This window comes from Varanus komodoensis, unplaced genomic scaffold (genome assembly GCF_004798865.1).
Source record: "Varanus komodoensis strain SLA01 unplaced genomic scaffold, ASM479886v1 scaffold13_3, whole genome shotgun sequence".
Taxonomy (NCBI): domain Eukaryota; kingdom Metazoa; phylum Chordata; class Lepidosauria; order Squamata; family Varanidae; genus Varanus; species Varanus komodoensis.
Window position 1 is genome coordinate 10250926 of NW_025335409.1, and position 20766 is coordinate 10271691.

At 42.2% G+C, this 20766-nt stretch overlaps 1 protein-coding gene across 6 annotated transcripts in view; it reads left to right on the top strand.

Annotated features, from left to right (window-relative positions):
* Positions 1 to 20766, top strand: part of CACNA2D1 (calcium voltage-gated channel auxiliary subunit alpha2delta 1) — a 452873-nt gene that overhangs the window by 379085 nt on the left and 53022 nt on the right. For 4 of the 6 annotated variants that reach the window (XM_044423417.1, XM_044423419.1, XM_044423424.1 and 1 more), the window contains 5 exons: positions 984 to 1052; positions 2788 to 2862; positions 3590 to 3664; positions 17222 to 17272; positions 19587 to 19679. In XM_044423417.1, the coding sequence (XP_044279352.1) occupies positions 984 to 1052; positions 2788 to 2862; positions 3590 to 3664; positions 17222 to 17272; positions 19587 to 19679 (363 nt within the window). The remainder of the gene's footprint in view (positions 1 to 983; positions 1053 to 2787; positions 2863 to 3589; positions 3665 to 17221; positions 17273 to 19586; positions 19680 to 20766) is intronic. The other 2 variants (XM_044423420.1, XM_044423423.1) reach the window with 1 other exon arrangement.

Here is a 20766-nt window from a genome sequence, read left to right on the forward strand (position 1 = left end):
ATGTAGTTAACTATGGGATAGATATCTTGCATAACCAAGCAGGACTGCACGGGTGTGAGGCCAGTGTGTTAGTTAAATAGCACTAGACCTGGGCTTATGCATCAATACCTGCATAAGAATCTCTCTGTGTGTCAAAAAGATGCACCACACACATCCCTGGATGTCAAAATGTCTCATAGTTTTGACTAATATGAGAACTATTACAATTTTGTGAAGCCTGGATTATGGCTCCAATATGAAGCACTTGGGTGCAATTTAGATTAGTCATCAAGATGGCACTTTTTATGCCTGTTGGAACAGGTTTTAAGAGGTTCTACTATGAGGACAGAATGCCAAGGGGCAAGATGTCAGTTGGGCCTTAGATGGCACATTGGTGCAGCATTATTGGCCACCTACTGTTTCTGGAAGCAGGAAGTAGAATCATGAAGGTGACTCACCTGACCCCAGAAAGGAGTACATATAACAAGTCATATTTCAGAATGTAGAACTTCTCTCAGATTGAGGGCCAAATTCCATTTTGGTGAAGCTTCCAGGAACTGCCTATCAGTGTTGGGTGAGGCCAAAGGCAAAATATTGGACTATTTTAGTGCAAAGTCCTTACTATAACCTTTTAGATGTGGGGGGGGGGGGAATGCACAAAAGTTGAGAAAGCATCAAACAGCTGGTGATCAGGGGCAAAGGGAATGGGGCCAGCAAAAGATGGTGTGGCCCCCTGGAAAGCCCCAGACAGCTGGATTGCAACCACAGACATGAGATTCTGCAGCCCTGCCGTATATAGTATTTGGATTAAAAATGCTGGTATAAATTCCTCTTTCACTAGAAAATGTTTATTAGATTTCAGGTGAGCGCTTTAGTATATTTATCCAAAAATCCTGTTTGGATAATGCGTTTTGACTTGTACTTGCATTTCATTTGATGATCAGTCCTTGAAATCCACCCCATAGCATATTCTCATATGGACAGTTCTTATGATTATTTTCTAGGAACTTGGCTTGGTCATTTCTGGAACTCTTCCTGTCTTCAACTTAACAAAAGACCAAAATAATAAGCAGGTAAGCCAATACATAATGCCAGAAAGTGACAAAACTGACATATTGATAAAATATTGATAAAACAGACAAACCGAACAACTTAGATCTAAAGCTTCTTGATTCCATTGACTTTAATGGGGCTAACATTACTTAAACACAGACACTTGGGTAGAATTGGAACCAATTGCATGTTACATGATGAAAAATTGACTTAGTGGTTCCCTGAGTAAATTAAGCCTTGCACTGTTTTTGTTGTGTCCAGCCAGGAAGTAACACTGGAACATTTTGCAATATACAACAGGAAATACAGTGATTTAGGTCAACCCTCTTTTCCTTAGTGGCAATAGCCACTGTATCTTTCTGCCTGTTTTATAAAGAAAACACAATGTGGGATGAATTATGTATGAAATAATGCTAACTGTGCATAGCACTTTGTGAAAAGGAAAATCAGAGGCATTTCCAAAAACTCTGGAACAATCAATTCTATCATAATGTATAATATTCAGGTGTTTTGTATGTGAATAGAATGCATGAGAAGGAGTGCTCCAACTCCATCCTGTCTATCATGGCATTTGTCATCCTGTACTTTGGGAGGGTGACCGTATCCATGGGGGTTCCTTGCATGAGCCAGAATGCTGTATAATCAGTGCTCTGATTCACATGGGCAGTTTCCACAGACAGAAGTTTTCCTCTTCTTTTGTAGCCCCCCATAAATGCAGAACAATAAAAATGTGTGAGGAGTTGTTGGAAGGCTGCTGTGCTTCCTCTCCTCACACAGAAATTATGCATGCATCAAGAATGCATGGACAGGACTTATGTGTATATCAGATTACTTTACTCTCAATATTGTAGGTGTAACTCAGCCATTGCAAAGTATGCTGTTATCAACCTCTCCCATTATTAATTTGGAGCAACTATCTCCCTTTCAGACAACATTAGTAATTAGAGCTTATTTATTTATTTCTTTATTTATGAAAACATTTTTATGCCGCCCCATTCGCCGAAGCCTCGGGGCAGCTTACAACAATATCTATGGAATATCTTATGTCCCAAATTGTATCCCTCTTGCTTCTGTGACAGGTCAGTGGCAGTGCACCTGATCTACATGTAAATAGCCCATGTTTAGATTATTCTGGCAGTAAGGATTTATTTATTTATTTGAAGTTTTTGTACTACTGTCCCATTATCTGATGGTATCCCAAGTAAATTTCAGCTGTACAGCTCATGTGCAAGTATATTTGTTATACCTGAGTGTATGTATGAGAGTTTATATGATTTGATGGTCTCTAGAATAGTGCGTTAACAGTGGACACAAGAACACAACAAAGAGGGAAAATGTAATGACAGATGTAGGAAAAGGAATAAGTATAGCACATAGTACTAATTTCCTTACTAATCTTTCATGTGCATGCTTTGTTTGTCAATATGTGGGCACTTACATTATTTAGATGCATAATATTTAGGTAAACTGCATGTGTGTAGGACTTCAGAAATTCAAATTTATACCAAACCTCATGCTTATAAAAAGGGAAGTTGACCTCTACAATAAAGGATATCCTAAACAAACTGCATATACTAACATGGGTAAAGTTCCCTTCTTGTTTTGTGGAACTTTAGAGAAAGGTATGTGTATGTTTATACATATAATTGTTCCTAAATGCTTAATTTATTCATTACATTAATTAATTCTTTAATTCATCATTGCTATGGCTCTCCAGACCCTCTGAAATTAACATGAACATACTCTTTTTGTCAGAACCAGCTGATACTTGGAGTAATGGGAGTGGATGTGTCACTCGAAGAAATTAAAAAACTGACTCCACGGTTTACAGTAAGTCTCTTTTCCCATATACTTTTGCAATATTGCCTATTTTTAATTTCTGCTAAGACTTGAATTCTGTTCCAAGCCTCTCTTCCAGCCTATCTAGTATTCTTCTGGCTGGAAGTCAAATGATTGTTTATCCTTGGTTCACCCTGTCATTTCCCCTATTTTTTCCTCACAGTAATGGTGCTTCAGGGAGATGGCTACTTTCCCACAAAGTTAATATCCAGGGTTTTCCATGAATTGTCTAGTCTGTTGCAGCTGCCTTGTAGGTTATGGCTAGGTTCCACAGTTTTGAAAGCAGAAGACCTAAGGGTACATGTTAAACTATCTTTCTCCTCTGTGCCCCAACACACAGTACTCTAAGTCTTGTTTCACTGCACACTAGATATATAAACAGCTTTTTATTATAACTTGCATGAATGTGTGCTCAACTTTCATATGACTTTATGTTTATACGATGTATATTGGGTCAAAATGTTATTGGTTAATTTCCGGGATTACTTTAACCATATTTTCTATATTGAAAACCATAGTGAAAATATTGAAGATTTTAAAGCATTTAACCCTTTCACATTAGTTCAATATGGGCATCGTTCTTTAACAGGTACTTCAAGTTTTGTTGGATTAGTATATTTTCCATATAGTATTACTGGAGGAAGATTATTAAATCTTTTTTTTTAATGCCATTACAGTGGGCAACAAAATACGGTTACATGTCTTTTGCTTTCCACAGCTGTGTCCAAATGGTTATTATTTTGCAATTGACCCCAATGGTTATGTGTTACTTCATCCAAATCTTCAGCCAAAGGTATGTAATATCTTCTGGTTTGTAACTTATTTCAAACCCAGTTTGTCAAAATAAAAAGGGAATTATACCAGGAGTGTCTGGGTGCACAAAGAGTAAAGCAACAGTTTTCAGACTGTCTTCGTAGTAATGATGTAATAAAAGCCTTAGTTTATTTGCGTATTTTACACAATTTGTTACTAGAGAGCTACAGGGTCTATTAGCCAAGGAATAACTTTGTTTATGTGGATATAGAGACAAAAATGTGGACACGGGACCAATCAGCATGCAACATTTTAGTGCATATAAGCTTCTTGGAAGTGTAATAAGAAGAGTCAATAATGATTGAGCTGTTCCCTGGTTTGTCCTCAAGTTCATTCTTTGTAATCCCATTTATAAAGGTAGTGTTTAATAGTGTTTGTACAATAGATATGATTTGTTCCTGCCCTGCTTTACTCTGGTTTATCTATGTACTCTGTCTGTATCTATGCACACTTTGGATTTTTTTTCTGTTAGTTACTTATGGCATTTCCCACCTGTTCCTACTTCTGCTTCCCAGAGAAAAACCATCTTCATTCCCTCAATTATCCTCAGTGTATTGTACAGAGTGTAGATATGGTTCTTCGTCATGGCCTCTGTGCATCACACATATGGGTTGCTGCGCCTGCGCAGTGCCTAGGCCGGAAGATTAGAAAGCTAACGGTTTTTGGCAGGAAAACTCCGCTCCCCTCCCCCTTCATGGTATAAATAGAGCGGAGTGTCCACCATTTTACTCAGTCTTTGTGACCGCTGTTTGCTGTGCCTCGTGCCTATTCGTCTCTCGCTATAGATCTGTGCCTCTTCGTTGTTTTTTTCTCAAAAACCTTAAACTCCTCTTGCTCCAAGTTTGTTCTTCCCGATTCTGTCCGTTTTCTTCTTAAATTCTCTTCTCTCTATATATAAAAAAGCAAAAAAACAAAAAACAAAAAATATTATCTTACCCTCTATACTGTCCTCTTTTCTTCATTTTTCCGCGATGGTGCAGTGGGCGGCATTCCGCAAATGTATTGAATGTGGATCTAAAATGTCGCCAGTTGATCCACATGATCTATGCCTCCTCTGCCTCGGCGAGGGGCATTGGACCGACAAATGCGGTCATTGCTTGGCGTTTACCAAGCAGGCACGGAAAAAACGGAGAATTGTCTCAGGAAGCTCCTATGGGATCAGGCATTAATGCAGTCTGACCAACTTCTCCTACGGCCTGGTTCCTCTTCGTCCGCGCCTCCTCAGCGCTCTTCCTCCATCATGAGTGCTGCGGCGAAGCGTCCTTCCTCGACCTCTGCCGGTCCTCCGCAGCGTCCTTCGGACAAAGGCGCCGCTTCTATGGAGGCTCAGTCACTGCCTTCTCCCCCGGCTAAGAAACGGGAGAAGCACAAGCATACCGGTCTGAATAAACCTTCCACCCATAAGAAGTTGAGGAAGGAGAAGGTGGATAAGCCCGCTCGCAAGAGCAAGAAACCTGATCGCCCAAAACACCGGGGCTCAGGTTCATCGGGCTTTTCGGTACCGACGGCCGCCATGGTACCAACCCCCTTGGGACTGGCCCTGCAACTCGTTATGCAGGTGATTCCACCGGGATCCCCCAGGCCAACCACTTGGCCTGAGAGCGTGCATCCCCAGCAACAGGAGGAGCCGCTTCGGGAGTCCATCTCTGATGGTGAGATCAGAGACTCCCTGCCGAGCGACCGCTCGCTAACACCTATGCCACCGACTGAACCTCATGTGGCCTCACCATTACCTCCCAGATGTCGCAGCCTTTCATCCAAACATCGAGATGAGAGTTGGTTGATCCCGGGATATGGTGCTCCCCCCGGCTGGGGTGGTTACCAGCCATATCCCTATTTTCCTCGGGATCATAGATCACCATTGGTCCCGAGGAACGTACCATCCACCTCCAGGCGTACGGAGACAAGGCGCCCAACCTCCCCTGAAACCTCCTCCTCAAGCGAAAACCGGCCACATTACGTGGAAGACTCCGAGGATTCGGAGGTCGACTCCACATCCCCTAATACCAAGGGCCTGCTTCACCCGACAAACCGCATGTCTCTTTCACAGAGCTCATGTCCCACTTAGTTCGTTTGCTTGAAATCGAAGCTCATCAACAGCCAGGCCCCTCCACAGATCGGTTTTATGATGTCGTTCGGGGAGAGCAGTCCGCATCCATAGCTCTGCCGCTTATAACTACACTCCGCCAGGCTATGGTCCAGCCCTGGGACCAACTGGCCCAACCACAAGCTATCTCCCGCAGATATGAGGCCATGTATAGTGTTCGTGACGATGACATTCCCTTCCTGCTCTGTCACCCGAAACCGAACTCTCTTGTGGTTGAATCCTCCCAGGGCAGGGAGTCCAGGGGACATACCGCTCCTCGGGACAAGGAAGGGAGGAAAATTGATATGCTTGCGCGCCGAGTCTATGCGGCCTCTGGACTCGGCGTGCGCATATTGAACTACGAAGCGACACTGGCACGTTACCAGTACTTTACCATGCAGAAGCTGGATAACATTGCTTCCTCCCTTCCAGACCACCAAGCGGACCTTGCCAGGGTTTTCATTAAGGAGGCAATGCAGGTGGCGGTGCAACAGCTGTCTACCGCTCGTCATCATGTAGACACCGATTCAAGGGCCCTCGTCAATGCCATCTTGTTACGCCGACATGCATGACTGCGCAATTGTAATTTCCCCAATGAGATGAAGCGCAGAATCAGAGAAATGCCATTTGACGGTACCGGTCTGTTCCACCAGAAGACCGACCGCAAATTAAAGGCGATTCACGAATCATGCCTAACTGCACGCCACATGGAGCTCCCGCAAAAACGTAAGTGGCAGTGGCCTCGGTCTTCCTACCGGAACCAACCATACTATCTGCGCCAGCAAAACTACCCTCGCCAGCAATATCAACAATGGCAGCAAACACAACAACGTTTTTCCCAAGGCCGTCGGCGATTCGATACCGATAAATGCCCACGTTGATGGCTTGGACGAACCATCCTCTCTTTCCCAACACCACCTTCCCTTCTCCCTTTTGGGAACCGGCTCCAGGGCCGGCTCCCCATTTGGGAGTCCATTGCATCTGATAGGTGGGTGTTATCTATCATCCAGTTTGGATATAGGATAGAATTCGATGTTACCCCTACTTCGAGCCCGATCCGCTTCACATCTTCATTGGTGCTACGCGATGAGGTCTCTCAGCTACTTCTCAAGGGAGCGATTTGACAATTGTCCTGCTTGGAAGGATTGCATGGATGCTATTCCAGATATTTTACAGTCCCGAAAAGGGACGGTGGTCTTTGTCCGATCCTGGACTTACGAACTCTTAATAAGTACATTAAACCAAGGAAGTTCCGGATGACCACTTTGCAAAATATCCTTCCATTATTGAAAAGAGAGGATTGGTTTGCCTCACTGGATTTAAAGGATGCTTATTTTCATATTTCCATCCATCCTTCACACAGATGCTTTCTACATTTTACTGTCGGATCTGACCTGTTCGAGTTTAACGTCCTACCTTTTGGCTTGGCCACAGCCCCTCGAGTCTTTACGAAGTGTATGGCGCCAGTATGCGCACATTTGAGGACATGGGGAATACAGATATACCCATACTTAGACAACTGGCTAATCGTCTCGCAATCCGAGCAAGCTCTCCTGTCTGATATACAAATGACCTGCACTCTACTCGATGCTCTCGGCCTCTGCATTAACCGCAACAAATCGTCCCTTATTCCCACGCAGGTCATCGATTTCATCGAGGCACGACTTGATTCGACGCAGGAAAAAGCCTTCCTCCCACCGGAACGTCAGAATGCCTTATGCAGCCATATTCATCGGATTCAGCTACACAGAACGGTCCCAGCCTTATCCGTTCAGAGATTACTGGGGCATATGGCTGCTGCAATTGCCATTGTCCCGTATGCCAGACTATGTATGCGACCCATACAACTGTTTTTCAACACTGCTTTTCAACCTCAACAAGATCCTACCACCAAGCCGATTCAGATTCCATCTGCAATCCTTCACACTTTAACGTGGTGGACCATCACAGACAACCTGTCGATCGGCGCCCCATTTCGACCACCTCGGCCAACGACAACTCTGTACACTGATGCATCCCTCCTTGGATGGGGTGCGGCATGTTTGGGACTTCGATGCAAGGTACTTGGAACCAACGAGAGGTGAGGAAACATCAACTTTCTGGAACTTCTGGCGATTTTCAACGCCCTCAAGGCTTTCGAGACTGTGTTATGCCGTCAAGTTGTCCAAATTGCATCAGACAACATAGCGGCAGTTTTCTACATCAACAAGCAGGGGGGCACAAAATCCCCAGCCTTAGCATGCCTATTAATGGACATTTGGGACTGGTGCATACCGAGGAACATTGTGCTTATGGCAGTTCATCTGGCTGGAACCGACAACGTTGAAGCGGATACATTAAGTAGACAGATGTCAACAATCCACAAATGGGAGCTGGACAAACAAATTTGCGAGAAACTCTTCCACTTGTGGGGTTATCCGGACGTGGACCTGTTCACCACTCGAGAGAACAGCCTGTGTACCCTATACTATTCCAGAGCGGGCGTCGGGCTGGGATCAATGGGGGACGCTCTTATGGTCCCTTGGAGCAACATGACTTTTTATGCGTTTCTTCCGATCCCACTCCTGACAAGAGTGGTTGCAAAAATAGCCCAGGACAATGCCACGGGGATACTAGTGACTCCGTGGTGGCTGAGACAACCATGGTTTGCCACTCTTTTGCTGCTGTCCAGAAGAACGTTCCTTCATCTACCAACTCTTCCGCATGTGTTAACACAACAAGGAGGAGCAATCCGTCATCCAGATATTCTCTCTCTGAAGCTGATGGCATGGCGGATCACCTGATTCATGCCACTGAGTCGGTACCGGGGACACCTCACCCTATGGGTGACCTTACTCAACAGACCCCGACTTCGGATTCGACAGCAACTGCCACGGTACCGATGCCTACGGACAGAGAAATTCAGGCGATTCTCAAATCTGCATTGAGACAGTCCACTCATCGTTCCTATACGGCTAAATGGAGAAGATTCTCCTCTTTTGCAGAGTGCCATTCCTTTTCCCCTGGAACGGCTTCAGTCACCAATATCTTACAATTTCTCTTGCATTTGCATCATGAGGGACTTAAACCATCATCCATCAAAGTTTATGCAGCCGCTATATCCCATTATCGTGGCACTATCCACGGATTATCAGTCTTCTCTCAACCGCTGGTTCGGCGTTCCAGTAAGGGACTACAAAATTTACATCCATCTATTCGCCCTGCCATGCCAACGTGGAGTCTTTCCGTAGTGCTCCAAGCGCTTACCAAACCACCGTTTGAGCCTTTAGCAACTGTGGACTTACGCCTGGTGTCATGGAAAACTGCCTTTCTCATAGCAGCTACATCAGCACGGAGAGCTAGCGAAATTTGTCCTCTCTGCATAGACCCTCCATTTCTGAACTTCCATAAGGAAAAAGTCGTCCTTTCTCCTTTTTACCCAAGGTGGCCACACCGTTCCACCTGAATCAGGACATCATTCTGCCAGCATTCTTTCCATCGCCATTGACCCCGATAGAACGTGCTCTACACACGCTTGATGTTCGCCATTGCTTGGCCTTTTACAGATCCCACACTGAATCTTTTTGTACTACTAATAGACTTTTTGTTAAATACTCCGAGCGTGAAAAGGGATCACCGATATCATCTCAGAGACTCTCTAATTGGATCATCCAGACTATTGTCCTGGCTTATCAGCTATTGAAAATAGACTTATCTGTCTTTCCAAGTGGCCACTCTACACGAGCAGTAGTGACCTCGTCCGCTTTTGCCGCAGGGGTTTCGGTGCAAGACATCTGCAGAGCTGCGATCTGGGCTGGTCCATGTACTTTCGCCAAGCACTATCGGCTTGATGTACGTGCCAGACAAGACTGCTCTTTTGGTAGAGCTGTTCTCTCATCCGTTCTTCGCTGACGACACCTCCCTCCTCCGACTGTGGTAAGCTTGCGAATCACCCATATGTGTGATGCACAGAGGCCACGACGAAGAAAAGCAGGTTGCTTACCTATAACTGATGTTCTTCGAGTGGCCATCTGTGCATTCACACAACCCACCCACTGGCCCCACTCGGTGTCAGTGAGTGGATCTCGTTTTTCTCGGTACCGTACTATAAATTGCATCAGTACCATTGGGTTATATCGGTGACTAGATATTGTTCTCGGTACCGTACTATAATTCACATCCGTACCGTTCGGATATAATTGTGTTTTCTCATTACTTTTATTCTTAACCTCTAGAGGGCGAACGTGCGGTCTTCAAGACTGAGTAAAATGGTGGACACTCCACTCTATTTATACCATGAAGGGGGAGGGGAGCGGAGTTTTCCCGCCAAAAACTGTTAGCTTTCTAATCTTCCGGCCTAGGCACTGCACAGGCGCAGCAACCCATATGTTTGAATGCACAGATGGCCACTCGAAGAACATCAGTTACAGGTAAGCAACCTGCTTTTATCTGCCTTTCCTGTCTGCATGACTGCACAATTCCATTTTTCCTCTTCCATATATGTTTGAAATTTTTCCTTCAGTTTACTTCCCCCCACCCCACATCTTTATGTCACGATGCTGATAACTGGTATTAATATCTGACGTTTTAACTTGAAATAAAGTTAAATTATTCCCTCCCTACACCTTCCCCTTTACTACAGCCTTTGTTCCATTTTTGGTTATGAGAATAACTTCTTTTTTGCCACCTTAAAAATATTTTACCTCCCTCTTTAAATGGCATATTTAAGAGCTGGAATGAAATTTCTACAGTTCATCTTCCCATTCCATTGGATAGCAGCATATTTGTGGGCGCATTTTGGTTGTGAAGGAGGGAGGCAGAAGAAAAGCTCGCTATGCTGGGGAGCTGGGAGGTTTTCTGGTAAAAGCAGCGGTGGCTTTTGGTCTTTCACTCACTCTCTTTCTTTCCAAATAGTGTTTGGTGCCACTGCAGGCAGCACTAGGGCCTCCAGCTGCCGCTTCCCCCATTGTCCCCCTTGGGACAAAGCAATATCAGTTGCCCACAACCACAATAATGCCCTGCAAGGACTGTTTTTCCTGACTGCATTATTCCCTGACATTCTTCAACAGTACTAGAGTTCCCCTTCTCCCATCTCCTATGAAATGCATAAGTGGGACATTTCCCCACATTTGTTCATCCTCAGATACCTAGAAAACTTTTTACAGCTGTTTGTTCACCTTTAGTTTGTGAACCAACAATCCCTTTATATAGTCTGTTTCCTTGCTTCTTTTCAGCATCCTGCATGCAAGTTCTGCATTGTTTGTATTTTCCTTAGTTGGTCAAACAACCAAACTGAACAATTAAACAACCCATAGCTTGTTAACCATTGATCGTTTACAGGTGGTTGGGAATGAAGGAGCACACTGATTCCCACCCAGTCACAGCCTTACATTTGGGTTAAACAATCCAGGGATCCCGCCCCTTCCTGTTTATAGTGACATGTGAATCTGGAACATTGGGCTGTGGAAGGAGAAACAGTCCAGAGTTCCAGGATAGCAGGTCATGATGGGGCATTTCTGGGTTGTGTAGCACAGCTGAAGTGGGAGAGCAGTCAGGCACTCGTATCAATAATCCATGGTTGTTAACCGTACACATTTGTGTAAACTGAGTCAATATCTGTCTAATCTTCTTGAGAAACATGTACAAAATCTATTCGCACAATTCCAGTTTTACAAAAACATTATTCAACTGTTAGGAGTTTCAGGTAACTAAACCTGAATACTGTTTCCCTCTCTTCTGACTTAGTTCATGTATAAAGTCAGGGGTAGGGAGATGGTATTTTCTTTCACTAAGTTTATTTGATACATTTCCTAAATTGCTCGATGCTGTCAATTTATTTCCCCCTCACAGAATTTCTGTTTTGGCATTTGCATTAATATATTTAATCCTTCACTACACAGGTTTCTACCATTTATTTGCTAACATTTAATATAAATGCTGTTCTCTGAAGGCATACAACTTATTTACAGTTTTATGCCAGCATCTTATTATTTTCTTCTTTTCTTTAGAGGCAGAATGTTTTCATCTTCATCCATTCTATCATTTCTCTCTTTCTTTTAATTTTTGAAATATGATTTTTGGTTTTCTTTATGAACTACTTTTATCTTCTATAATACTATAGACACTGTTATATAACACTGAAACTTAAACCAGACCCAAACCTAAGCACTTCATGTTGAAATTGGAGGAAGATAACAAAGAGCAAAAATTCTAGCACCTGGATTGTAACCAAAAAATCCCTTTTCCTTCTCACCTTTCTTTCTTCTCACTGAGCACATGCATTTGACTGTAATATCTCCTCCAGACAGCGGAAGCTGTCAGAAGTTCCAACAGGTTAATTTCTTCTTCCCTTCATCTTCTTCACCCCATCTATGGAGAACTTCAACCTCCATAGCTCCTGGCAGTTACTGAGCCTTTGTTTTGTTTTTCTCTATTCATTTTGTTTGTCTGTTTGTTTTTGTTTTTTAACGAATAGGGCAAGTCCTGACATATAGCAGGTTCCAGTGAGGTCTTATGGTAACACCATGAAGCAGCCGGGGATATTATGTGAGGGAAGCAATTAGTGTCTAAATGGTGCAGTCACACTAGATCTGTACTTACAATCTCTCTCAGACTATATCTAATATATACAGAGAGGGGTCCCAGCTCTTCATGTCTGCTCAGCTAGAATCATCTGATTTTGAGGAGGAGATGGAGGGGCTGAGGTGACTTGACAGCTTCCAGCCTACCTAGTGAAGAAGTTCAGGTGAGCGTGAGTGTGAAAACCAGCACACCTTGGGAAAGGAGGGACACGTTTCAGAGCTAGTAGAGGGGCAGTGCAGAAGGAGTTCCTGGACCCTGCCTGGGGCAGCAAGCACAGTGATCACACCAGTGAAGACGTGCCTCACGCTGTTCCTGCCATCCAGCCCCCAAGCAGCAGAGTCAGAAGAGTCCCCAAAAGGGAGGGAAGGAGGAGATTCTTTAGCTTGGATTCAACTCTGGACAGGGACAGAGGCTTCTCCTGTATCTCAAGGGGAGCACTACTTTCATTGGACTGGGGTTCCAAAGTTTTGTCTGAGACTGTGAAGAGGAGAGGCCTGCTCACGACAATATATAGATTTTATCTCTCTGTTAAGTAGAGCTGGGGCTTAGCCTCCCAGTGGGGAAAAGAGACTGCTTGGTCACTGCTACAAACAGCAGAATTTTATGGGTTGGTGCTGCAAACTAATATCCTTTCCCACATCTTGGCAGTTCCTTGGTGTAGAGAAACCACAGCTTAGTTTTGGGTGGCCCCATTTTGCTTTTCATCTGATAAGCATGAAACCAAGCTGCCTGTGTTCAGTATGAGAGCCAATGCAAATGCTGGTGCTTGTTTCAGCTGAATGGATAGGATAATTAAATTTGTGATAGGACTGAAGATAATTCCTTAGCCAGTTTCTGTTTGATCAATGCTTTGTGGTGAATTCTTTGTTGTTTTTGTAGAAGACAAATAATTAATGAATGGCCATGACTGACTTTAATGATGCAGGCCACTTATCTTTTGCAGTTGCACCTGCATTACAGTTCATTGTCACATCTCATGGCAAGAATATTCTGAGTGCCTAAAAAGATTGGACTGTTTTGTATTAGCAGTAATACTTATCATTCAAGTCCCACCATGAATGTTGGCATCCAGTGCTGCTTCTATTCCATAGTTGAATGTTCATAGGACCGGCTGAGCTGCAAGGTGACATCTGAAGCAGGTGTAAATCAGCTGGGCACTGTCCCAGCACTAGTAATGGTGGCTTAACTTGGTCTTTTCTTTCCTGTAAGCAAAATTAGAGCAGGCATCCAAAACCCAAGCATCTTATTTGGCAGTCATTTCTTACGTGGAAAGAAGAAATCATACAATTACAGCTTGAGACATGCCTGGTTTAAAACTTAAGCAAGTAACCAGTGTGAGTCTAACTTGGTCCCCTTCATTTGAAAGGGTCTACTCTAGGAAGGCACAGTCCTTAGGTTAGGTATAGATCAGATTACTTATATAGTAACTGCAACCAAACCCTTTAATTAGAGGCTGTTTCCCAACTTAGGTCACCAGATATTGCTGGGTCAGTGTGGCGCAGGAAGTCCAGGTTCTAGTCCCCACTCACCAAGAAGCTCGCTGGGCAACTTCAGAGACTCTAAGCCCACCCTACCTCACAGGGTTGTTGCAAAAATGGAATAAAATTAAATGTACTACCTTAGGGTCCTCAAAAAGGAACAAAGGCAGTTTATTAATGCGATGTAATCATCCTAATCCCTGACCTTTGCCCATACTGGCTAGGATAGGAGTTGTAGCACCACCAACTTGTAGCTTTGGCTGTTGAGCAGTATAGAAATAAAACAGACAGACAAACTTAGGATCTGTGGTTGGAATGTTCCACAATGCAGTTTAGCTGTGTCAGCCAAAGTAGCTAACATGAAATCCTGTATCCATTAAGCCAAAAGTTCGTCAAGCGCTCTGCATATCTGAGGTAATGAGAGAACACTTGGCAGCAATGTGGTCGAAAGTCATGGATCCATGTAAAGGAATGGCCTTTGGCTTCAACAGTTGGCCAATGGGCATCATGCAGTGAATTATAATATGGCAATATTTTGCGGTATATTGGCCATGTTTGGCCATACACAGCGACTATTACAAAACAACTAGCCTTGTCAGTCATTGTTACTTAAAAGCTGACCATGCTGTCCTTGCTGTGCTGCCAGCTGCCTTCTTTGCAATTATTATGAAATGTTACACAGCAATCTAACTTTCCTGCTCTATGAAGTCACCAGACAAGTGAGCCAGAGTGCTGTAACAGTTCAGATCATGGGACTGGGAATCAGGCAATCTGGGTTCTAGTCCCCACTCAATCATGGAGCCAACTGGGTGACTTTGGGCCAGTCACAGACTCACAGCCCAACCTAACTCACAAGGTTGTTGTGGAGATAAGATTGAGAGCAGGAGGAGAATTATGTAAGTCGTTTTGAGAGCATTAGAAAAAAAAAACAGGATATCAATCAAATAAATAAATGAGACTAGCAGAGAAGGAATGAACCTGAATTGCCTCTCCAGCTGATTCAGCTCTGTCCTTTGTTGAGGCCTTTGCTGTTAGAGAAAAGCAGTGCTAACATAGCTCAGTGCTCTTGAGTGTTCCCAAGGATGTCTCCACAGAGCAAACCATGTGGAAGAAGTACAGCTTCCTGCAATTGTGTCTGCTTTGGGCAAGGCACTTAAGCCTTAAATAATACAGCTAGGGAGGTAAAGGACTGTGCAGTGGCAGGAAGAGGACTCTATCCTTGGAAGCTAGTAGTCCCACTACAGTCCAATGGATTATATTTTCTTCAGTGATTTCTCAGCATTATAGTGGAATTTTCTGAAATGCAGGGTATTCTGAAACCAAATGGTGCCTCTTTTGGCAATCTCTTTTGAGGAGGAGAAACAGGCCTTATGTGTTGGGTACCTAAGTGGTATTTCCTTCTTTGTATGTGTTTCTTACAGAAGCTTCAAACTGAGTAGCAAATATGGTTCTGAGTGTTTGTCATTTTGGGACACATGCTAGTCAGGCTGGTATAAGAGCTCCTTTTCTATGCTGAGGTACTCTGCAAAGAAAGCAACCCATCCACACGCCAATTCTTTGCTTAACTGACCATGGAGTCAGTAACTCCAGTGTCATCTGACTTGCTAACTCCCAACATTCTTATTTTCTCTGCCAGAAATTTGACTGTGAAGTCAAACAAAGTAGCTACATACTGATATTTGAGAAGGTGATGTTCAAGAATGTTTTATTCTGAGTGTCTTCTGAATTCTTTTCTTTTTGAAAACATCTTGCTCAGAGCAGGAGCACTGTGATAATCCTGTGATTTATACACTCAGCTGTCATCCACATATCAGCAGTTCTTGTTGTGCCTGGTTGAAACTCCAGTAGGCTTTTGTTGTTGTTTTTGTTTTAAATTACTTTCCTGATCCTGCCAGTAGATGCATAGTTAGTGAAGTACATCGGGATCACTTAGTCAGAGTCAAAGTCAAAGTAATTTTCTGCCTCCCCCTGAATTCAATGGTACTTCAAATAAGTGCAGAAAACCTCAGTACTAAAAGCACTGACAAGTCTATTCAAGTCAGTGTGCTTTACGCTAATGAAATGGGTAAAGTCTAAAAAATTCAGGTACTTCAATGATTTGTGGACTGGTCTTGTAACATTTAGCACGGAGCCATCCTTAGCTCTCAACCCCCTTTTATAGGAACCTTGCAGTCCTCCAAGCTCAGGGGATGCCATTAAACACTACTATCCACCTCTTACTTCAATGAAGCTCTTGGTAATTGCTTTGCAACAGTGTGGACTGTCTTAAAATGGACATGCAGACCAATGCAGTGCTGTATGAACAAATAAAACAGCAGAGAGGGGGCTCTGAGCCATGCCACTGTTCCATGGCATTGACTTTGAATTAGCTACAAAGCCCAACTCAACTCAACATCCAATGGGGCCATGCAGTAATGCACATGTGTGGAGTGCCATCAGCACATTTGTACTTTCATGACAATCCTGGGTAGAACTCTTGGAAGGCAGGTGAGTTCTTTCCTTGGTGATCACCTACTTTAGAGTATTTAAGGTGGGAATGTATGGGGGGCTGAATCCAATCTTGCTGTTCTGTTGAACAGGCCACCAACTGGATTTCAGTTTTTAAAATAGAGTTCATGCGTGTCCCTAGGTACTGGATCACAGAACCAGTCACACACGCATCACCTAATTGCACTTATGGGTCCCCATCCAGCTATGGGTTTGTGCATGGGAGTTTCCTTCCAGGCTGCCTATTCTGCTAGCTGCATTGGGGCAAACATGCTTGCTTGTTATTGTTTGTTTTTTAAAATGCTTATTCTAAATCCTCTAAATACTTTTCTTTCCTTGATACCATGTACCTAATGTAGCAGAGGATGTGGGTAATTCAGGTGTGGTTTCCTGATTCCCTTGGAACTCCTCTAACTGTTTTGTAAACTGTTCTGAGAGCATTAGCTAATTGAAGGGTATAGAAATGCTTTAAATAAATAGAGTTGTGCCAATGGCTGCCCAGCAATCATATGAACTGGATGAGTGTGATTGGTTCTCTGCAGTTCATTTTTTGAAAGGACCAAGCTGAACGCAAGAAACTTCCAGTGAACTATTCCTGAAGCAGATGCATTCTGCTGCTTATTCAGATGCGCAGGCAGAATTCACATTCTGCTGCATTCCCTTTTTAACATTTGTCAAACTACTTGCCACCATTGCTGACAAAGAACATACAACTATGAAACCATGTCAGCTGACGTTGTATACACTTCAGTGACATTTACTCTCTGGAGTACATTTGTTTAGAATTGAAATGTATGTTAGAAGGTTATGCTTCTCATCAAGAGCTCCTCGGAGTATATGACATTCTTAGCTTATAACCACAGAAAAAAATGTGACTCTCATAATGGTGTGAGATTTTTGAATCAATGCTGTTTTGTTGCTTTAGCACATTGGTGTGGGCATTCCCAAAATTAGAAAAAGGAGACCCCATATCCAGGTAACTATGGAAGGAGGTGCTATTAGTGTCTTTTAAAGATGCATAGAGCTGAAGCTTACCTTAGAGCTTCCTGAAATACACCTAACTAGGCTGTTTACCTTATCAAACAGCTTCTAAAAGCATGAAGCTTGCAAAATTAGTGTGGATGCTTGTGCAAGATGTCGCTTCAAGTGATGATACATTGCTATTAACAGAGAATCAGATGTGTGCTTTTACTACAATTCTCATTTTTTTCCAAGATGTTTTGAATCTGGGGGGAGGGGGGCGTTTATTCATTCCAGGTTTATTTTGTGGTAAACCTGAAGTCCCTGCATAGTATTGTGAAGTTTGCACCACAATCGGACAGCTTTGTGCAGATGTTGGTAGCTTATGATGTTCTGGGTGCAAGCCAGAAAATGACACATAGCTTGAAGCAGTATTTGTCTGAGGCAAATATTGCATTATACACTGAAAAGCAGTTTTTGCACGCATTCATAATCAACAGACACTGATACTTGCTTCCAGATTCATTCCAGATTCATTTTATACACACATGCACGCATGACACACTTAAACAACACACACAGTACCACATGTAGAGCTGACACAGTTTACCCCCCCACTGTAATAATAATTTAATAATTCAATTTTTATTTTTCTGCACCAGTTTTGCCATTCCTTCTGTTCTTCATTTTTACCAGATCCATTAAAACAATATGCTCTTCCAGTCTTCATCATAGCCATGCAGGAAGTCGATATGCATTTAATTGGCTTGGCTGCTTTTCTTTTAGTTTCACCCTTTCATTATTAGTTGTGTGCTTGCATGGCATCATAACATTCCTTACATAATCATGTCTTATGATTGCAGTTGATTGGATGTGTACAATGAGGGCCTGCTTTATAAAGGCATCTCAGTAAAATGGGAAGGGAACAGTTGATGGAGTCTAAAGCTTGGCAAGTGCTCCTCCTCCCATCCTGATTATCTTTTAGTCAGGATGAATGGCTGGCTGTCTTATGTATTTACTTGACAGATGTGGTACAGAACCTAGTGACTTATTCATCTTCCATTTTTGTTATTTGCTTTCCCCCATTGATCCTGGAAACCATTAAAGCTTGCAAAACATACCATGGTGGATGTGGGCCCAAAGACACAATTCACTGGAACATTCCCTTGTACAAGCCACATGGACATCAATGGAAACTTAGCATGGTATTCTTCCATATGGTGGTTCTGTTTTTTTAAAACCACATTTAATATTTATATGCTTTCTTTGATTTTAACAGTCATCCAGCAAAACCAAACACCAGCGACAAACTGTTGAGAATCCAAACAAGAGTAGAACCATGAAAACATGCAGGAAAAAAGGAAGAAACAAAACAAAACACAAAACAACAAGCAACAACAAAGCATATATCCACACTGTAATGATCAGAGATACACTGAACTCGTCTTGAAAGCATTACTAATAATATATGAGTATGCATATATGTTCACACATACACACATACATATTCAATGTTCTGGTTCCACATTATGATACAGGTTGAAGTAGGTTGACCTAATATCAGAATGTTGAGGTTTTTTCCCATCTTTGTCATCTCTAATTATTCTCTTTATTATATATTTCAGTAGTATGCAATAGAGCAAATGATTCATGGTAAATGAAATAAATAATACACACCCTAAGACCTCAGATGAGAAGATTGAGTAAAACTTACTTCATTATTTAGGATTTAAGGCACAATAACTGCATACTAAAAAAGATGAAACATAGCGGGCTTATACAAGAGAGCTTCCCAGTGGATTGTGACCTAAATATTTTACTAGCAATACCTTGTTTTGCTTTGTTTTTTGGAAATGCATCTTAAATTTCAGGATAAGATCTTGGGCATTTCTGTTGCATCAATTTTCATTTGTGTGTTTTTATTGTTTGCCTAAGCTTTCATACTCCTTCACTGTGACTAAACCATCATTTTGCATTAAGTTTCCTTTTCCTTTTTTCCAATTGTTGGGCTGGATCTAGGGTGAAATCCTATGGATGTTTAAAGTTTAAGAAGTCCTACGGCTCCTGGCATTCTCCAGCCTGTTGTTCTAGCTCCAACTGGAGCATGCTGGGAATTCTCTGTCTACCTGTGCAAAGACTTGCACCTTTAGTCACTCTCCAGGTTGATCCACTGAACTCACTGAAGCCTTATTTAGTCCTGGATAGCTAAACGTCCATGGAGTTCAATGGGCATATTCTGAGCGTAACTAAATCTGGAATCCAACCTACTGGTATTATATTATGGCCTTTTTATTGTTCTATTTCCTTTTGTATGCTTGCTTTGTTTACTGGAATGGGACACGGACTGCAATTCTGCATTTGCCACAGCAGTACCTTCATGCATGCTGCCTGGGTTTGATCCTTCTAATTCCATTCCACTGCATGTAAGACATTTATTATTTAAATTTTATTTGCCTTTTTTGTTAAATATTGAATGTATTATTACCAGTGGTTACCTTATTATCTTTTAGTTGTTTGTCATTATTATTATTATTATTATTATTATTATTATTATTATTATTATTATTATATAACTTCAGTTATTGATTCTAGTGCCCAGGAGAATAAAATATCTGGAGCAGGATCCTATGGATGTTTATTTAGAAAAAAGTCCTAGAGCTCCCAGCATTTTCCAGCCAGCATGGGAATTGTGGGACTGTTTTCTTTCTAAACTTTCCTGTGCCCGCTTTTTTCTGGAGAAATCAAAATTAAGCAGTTTTAAATGCATAGTTTTTATGATACAATTGAAAAATCTGTTTATTCAGTCTTTTAAAAATATTTAAATCTCTTTAAATGTTTTCATACCTAGGCAAAATGTCTTCTGCTTTCTTTTTTAAAGGAAGCCATTAAAAGAATAACAAAATTAAAAATGCTTTGTAGTACCCTGTGAATTTGCTCCAGAAGAATATAACTAGATAAACCTGTTACTTTCTTTTAGCTGTTAACAGTTGGTCCATCATTGACTAGCAACTATTTCAGGCTCTGGACTGCTACATCCTTTCCTTACACATACTTCCAGTAATGTGACTGAGTCCATGTGTGACTCAAGTTTCTTTTGCATCTTTAAGCCATGTTGACAAGAATGAGATCAAATAAATAAATTTAAAAATACAGTCAGCTCACTCCTGTGCTAGGTGGAACAACTTAGAATTCTTTCCATATGAAAGTAATTTTTATGTAACAACAGTTAGTCTTGGCAAGTTGGCAAAACGTTTTTATCTCAATACTTTTATTTTAAATTAATTTTATGATAACACTTACATTAAAATAAAAGAATCAATCCACCCAAGGCAAATTTCAGTGCCTGCTTTTCTCTTTTCTTTTCTTTGTGAGGATTTAAGCGGCAACATAAAGTAAAGCAGTATAAAATCTACACACAAAAAAAAACCCGTTGTAGGAATCTCATGAAATACCAGCATCATTCTGGTCTCTAAAAACTGATCCAGACAGAAAGACCTTAATAGTGGTGCT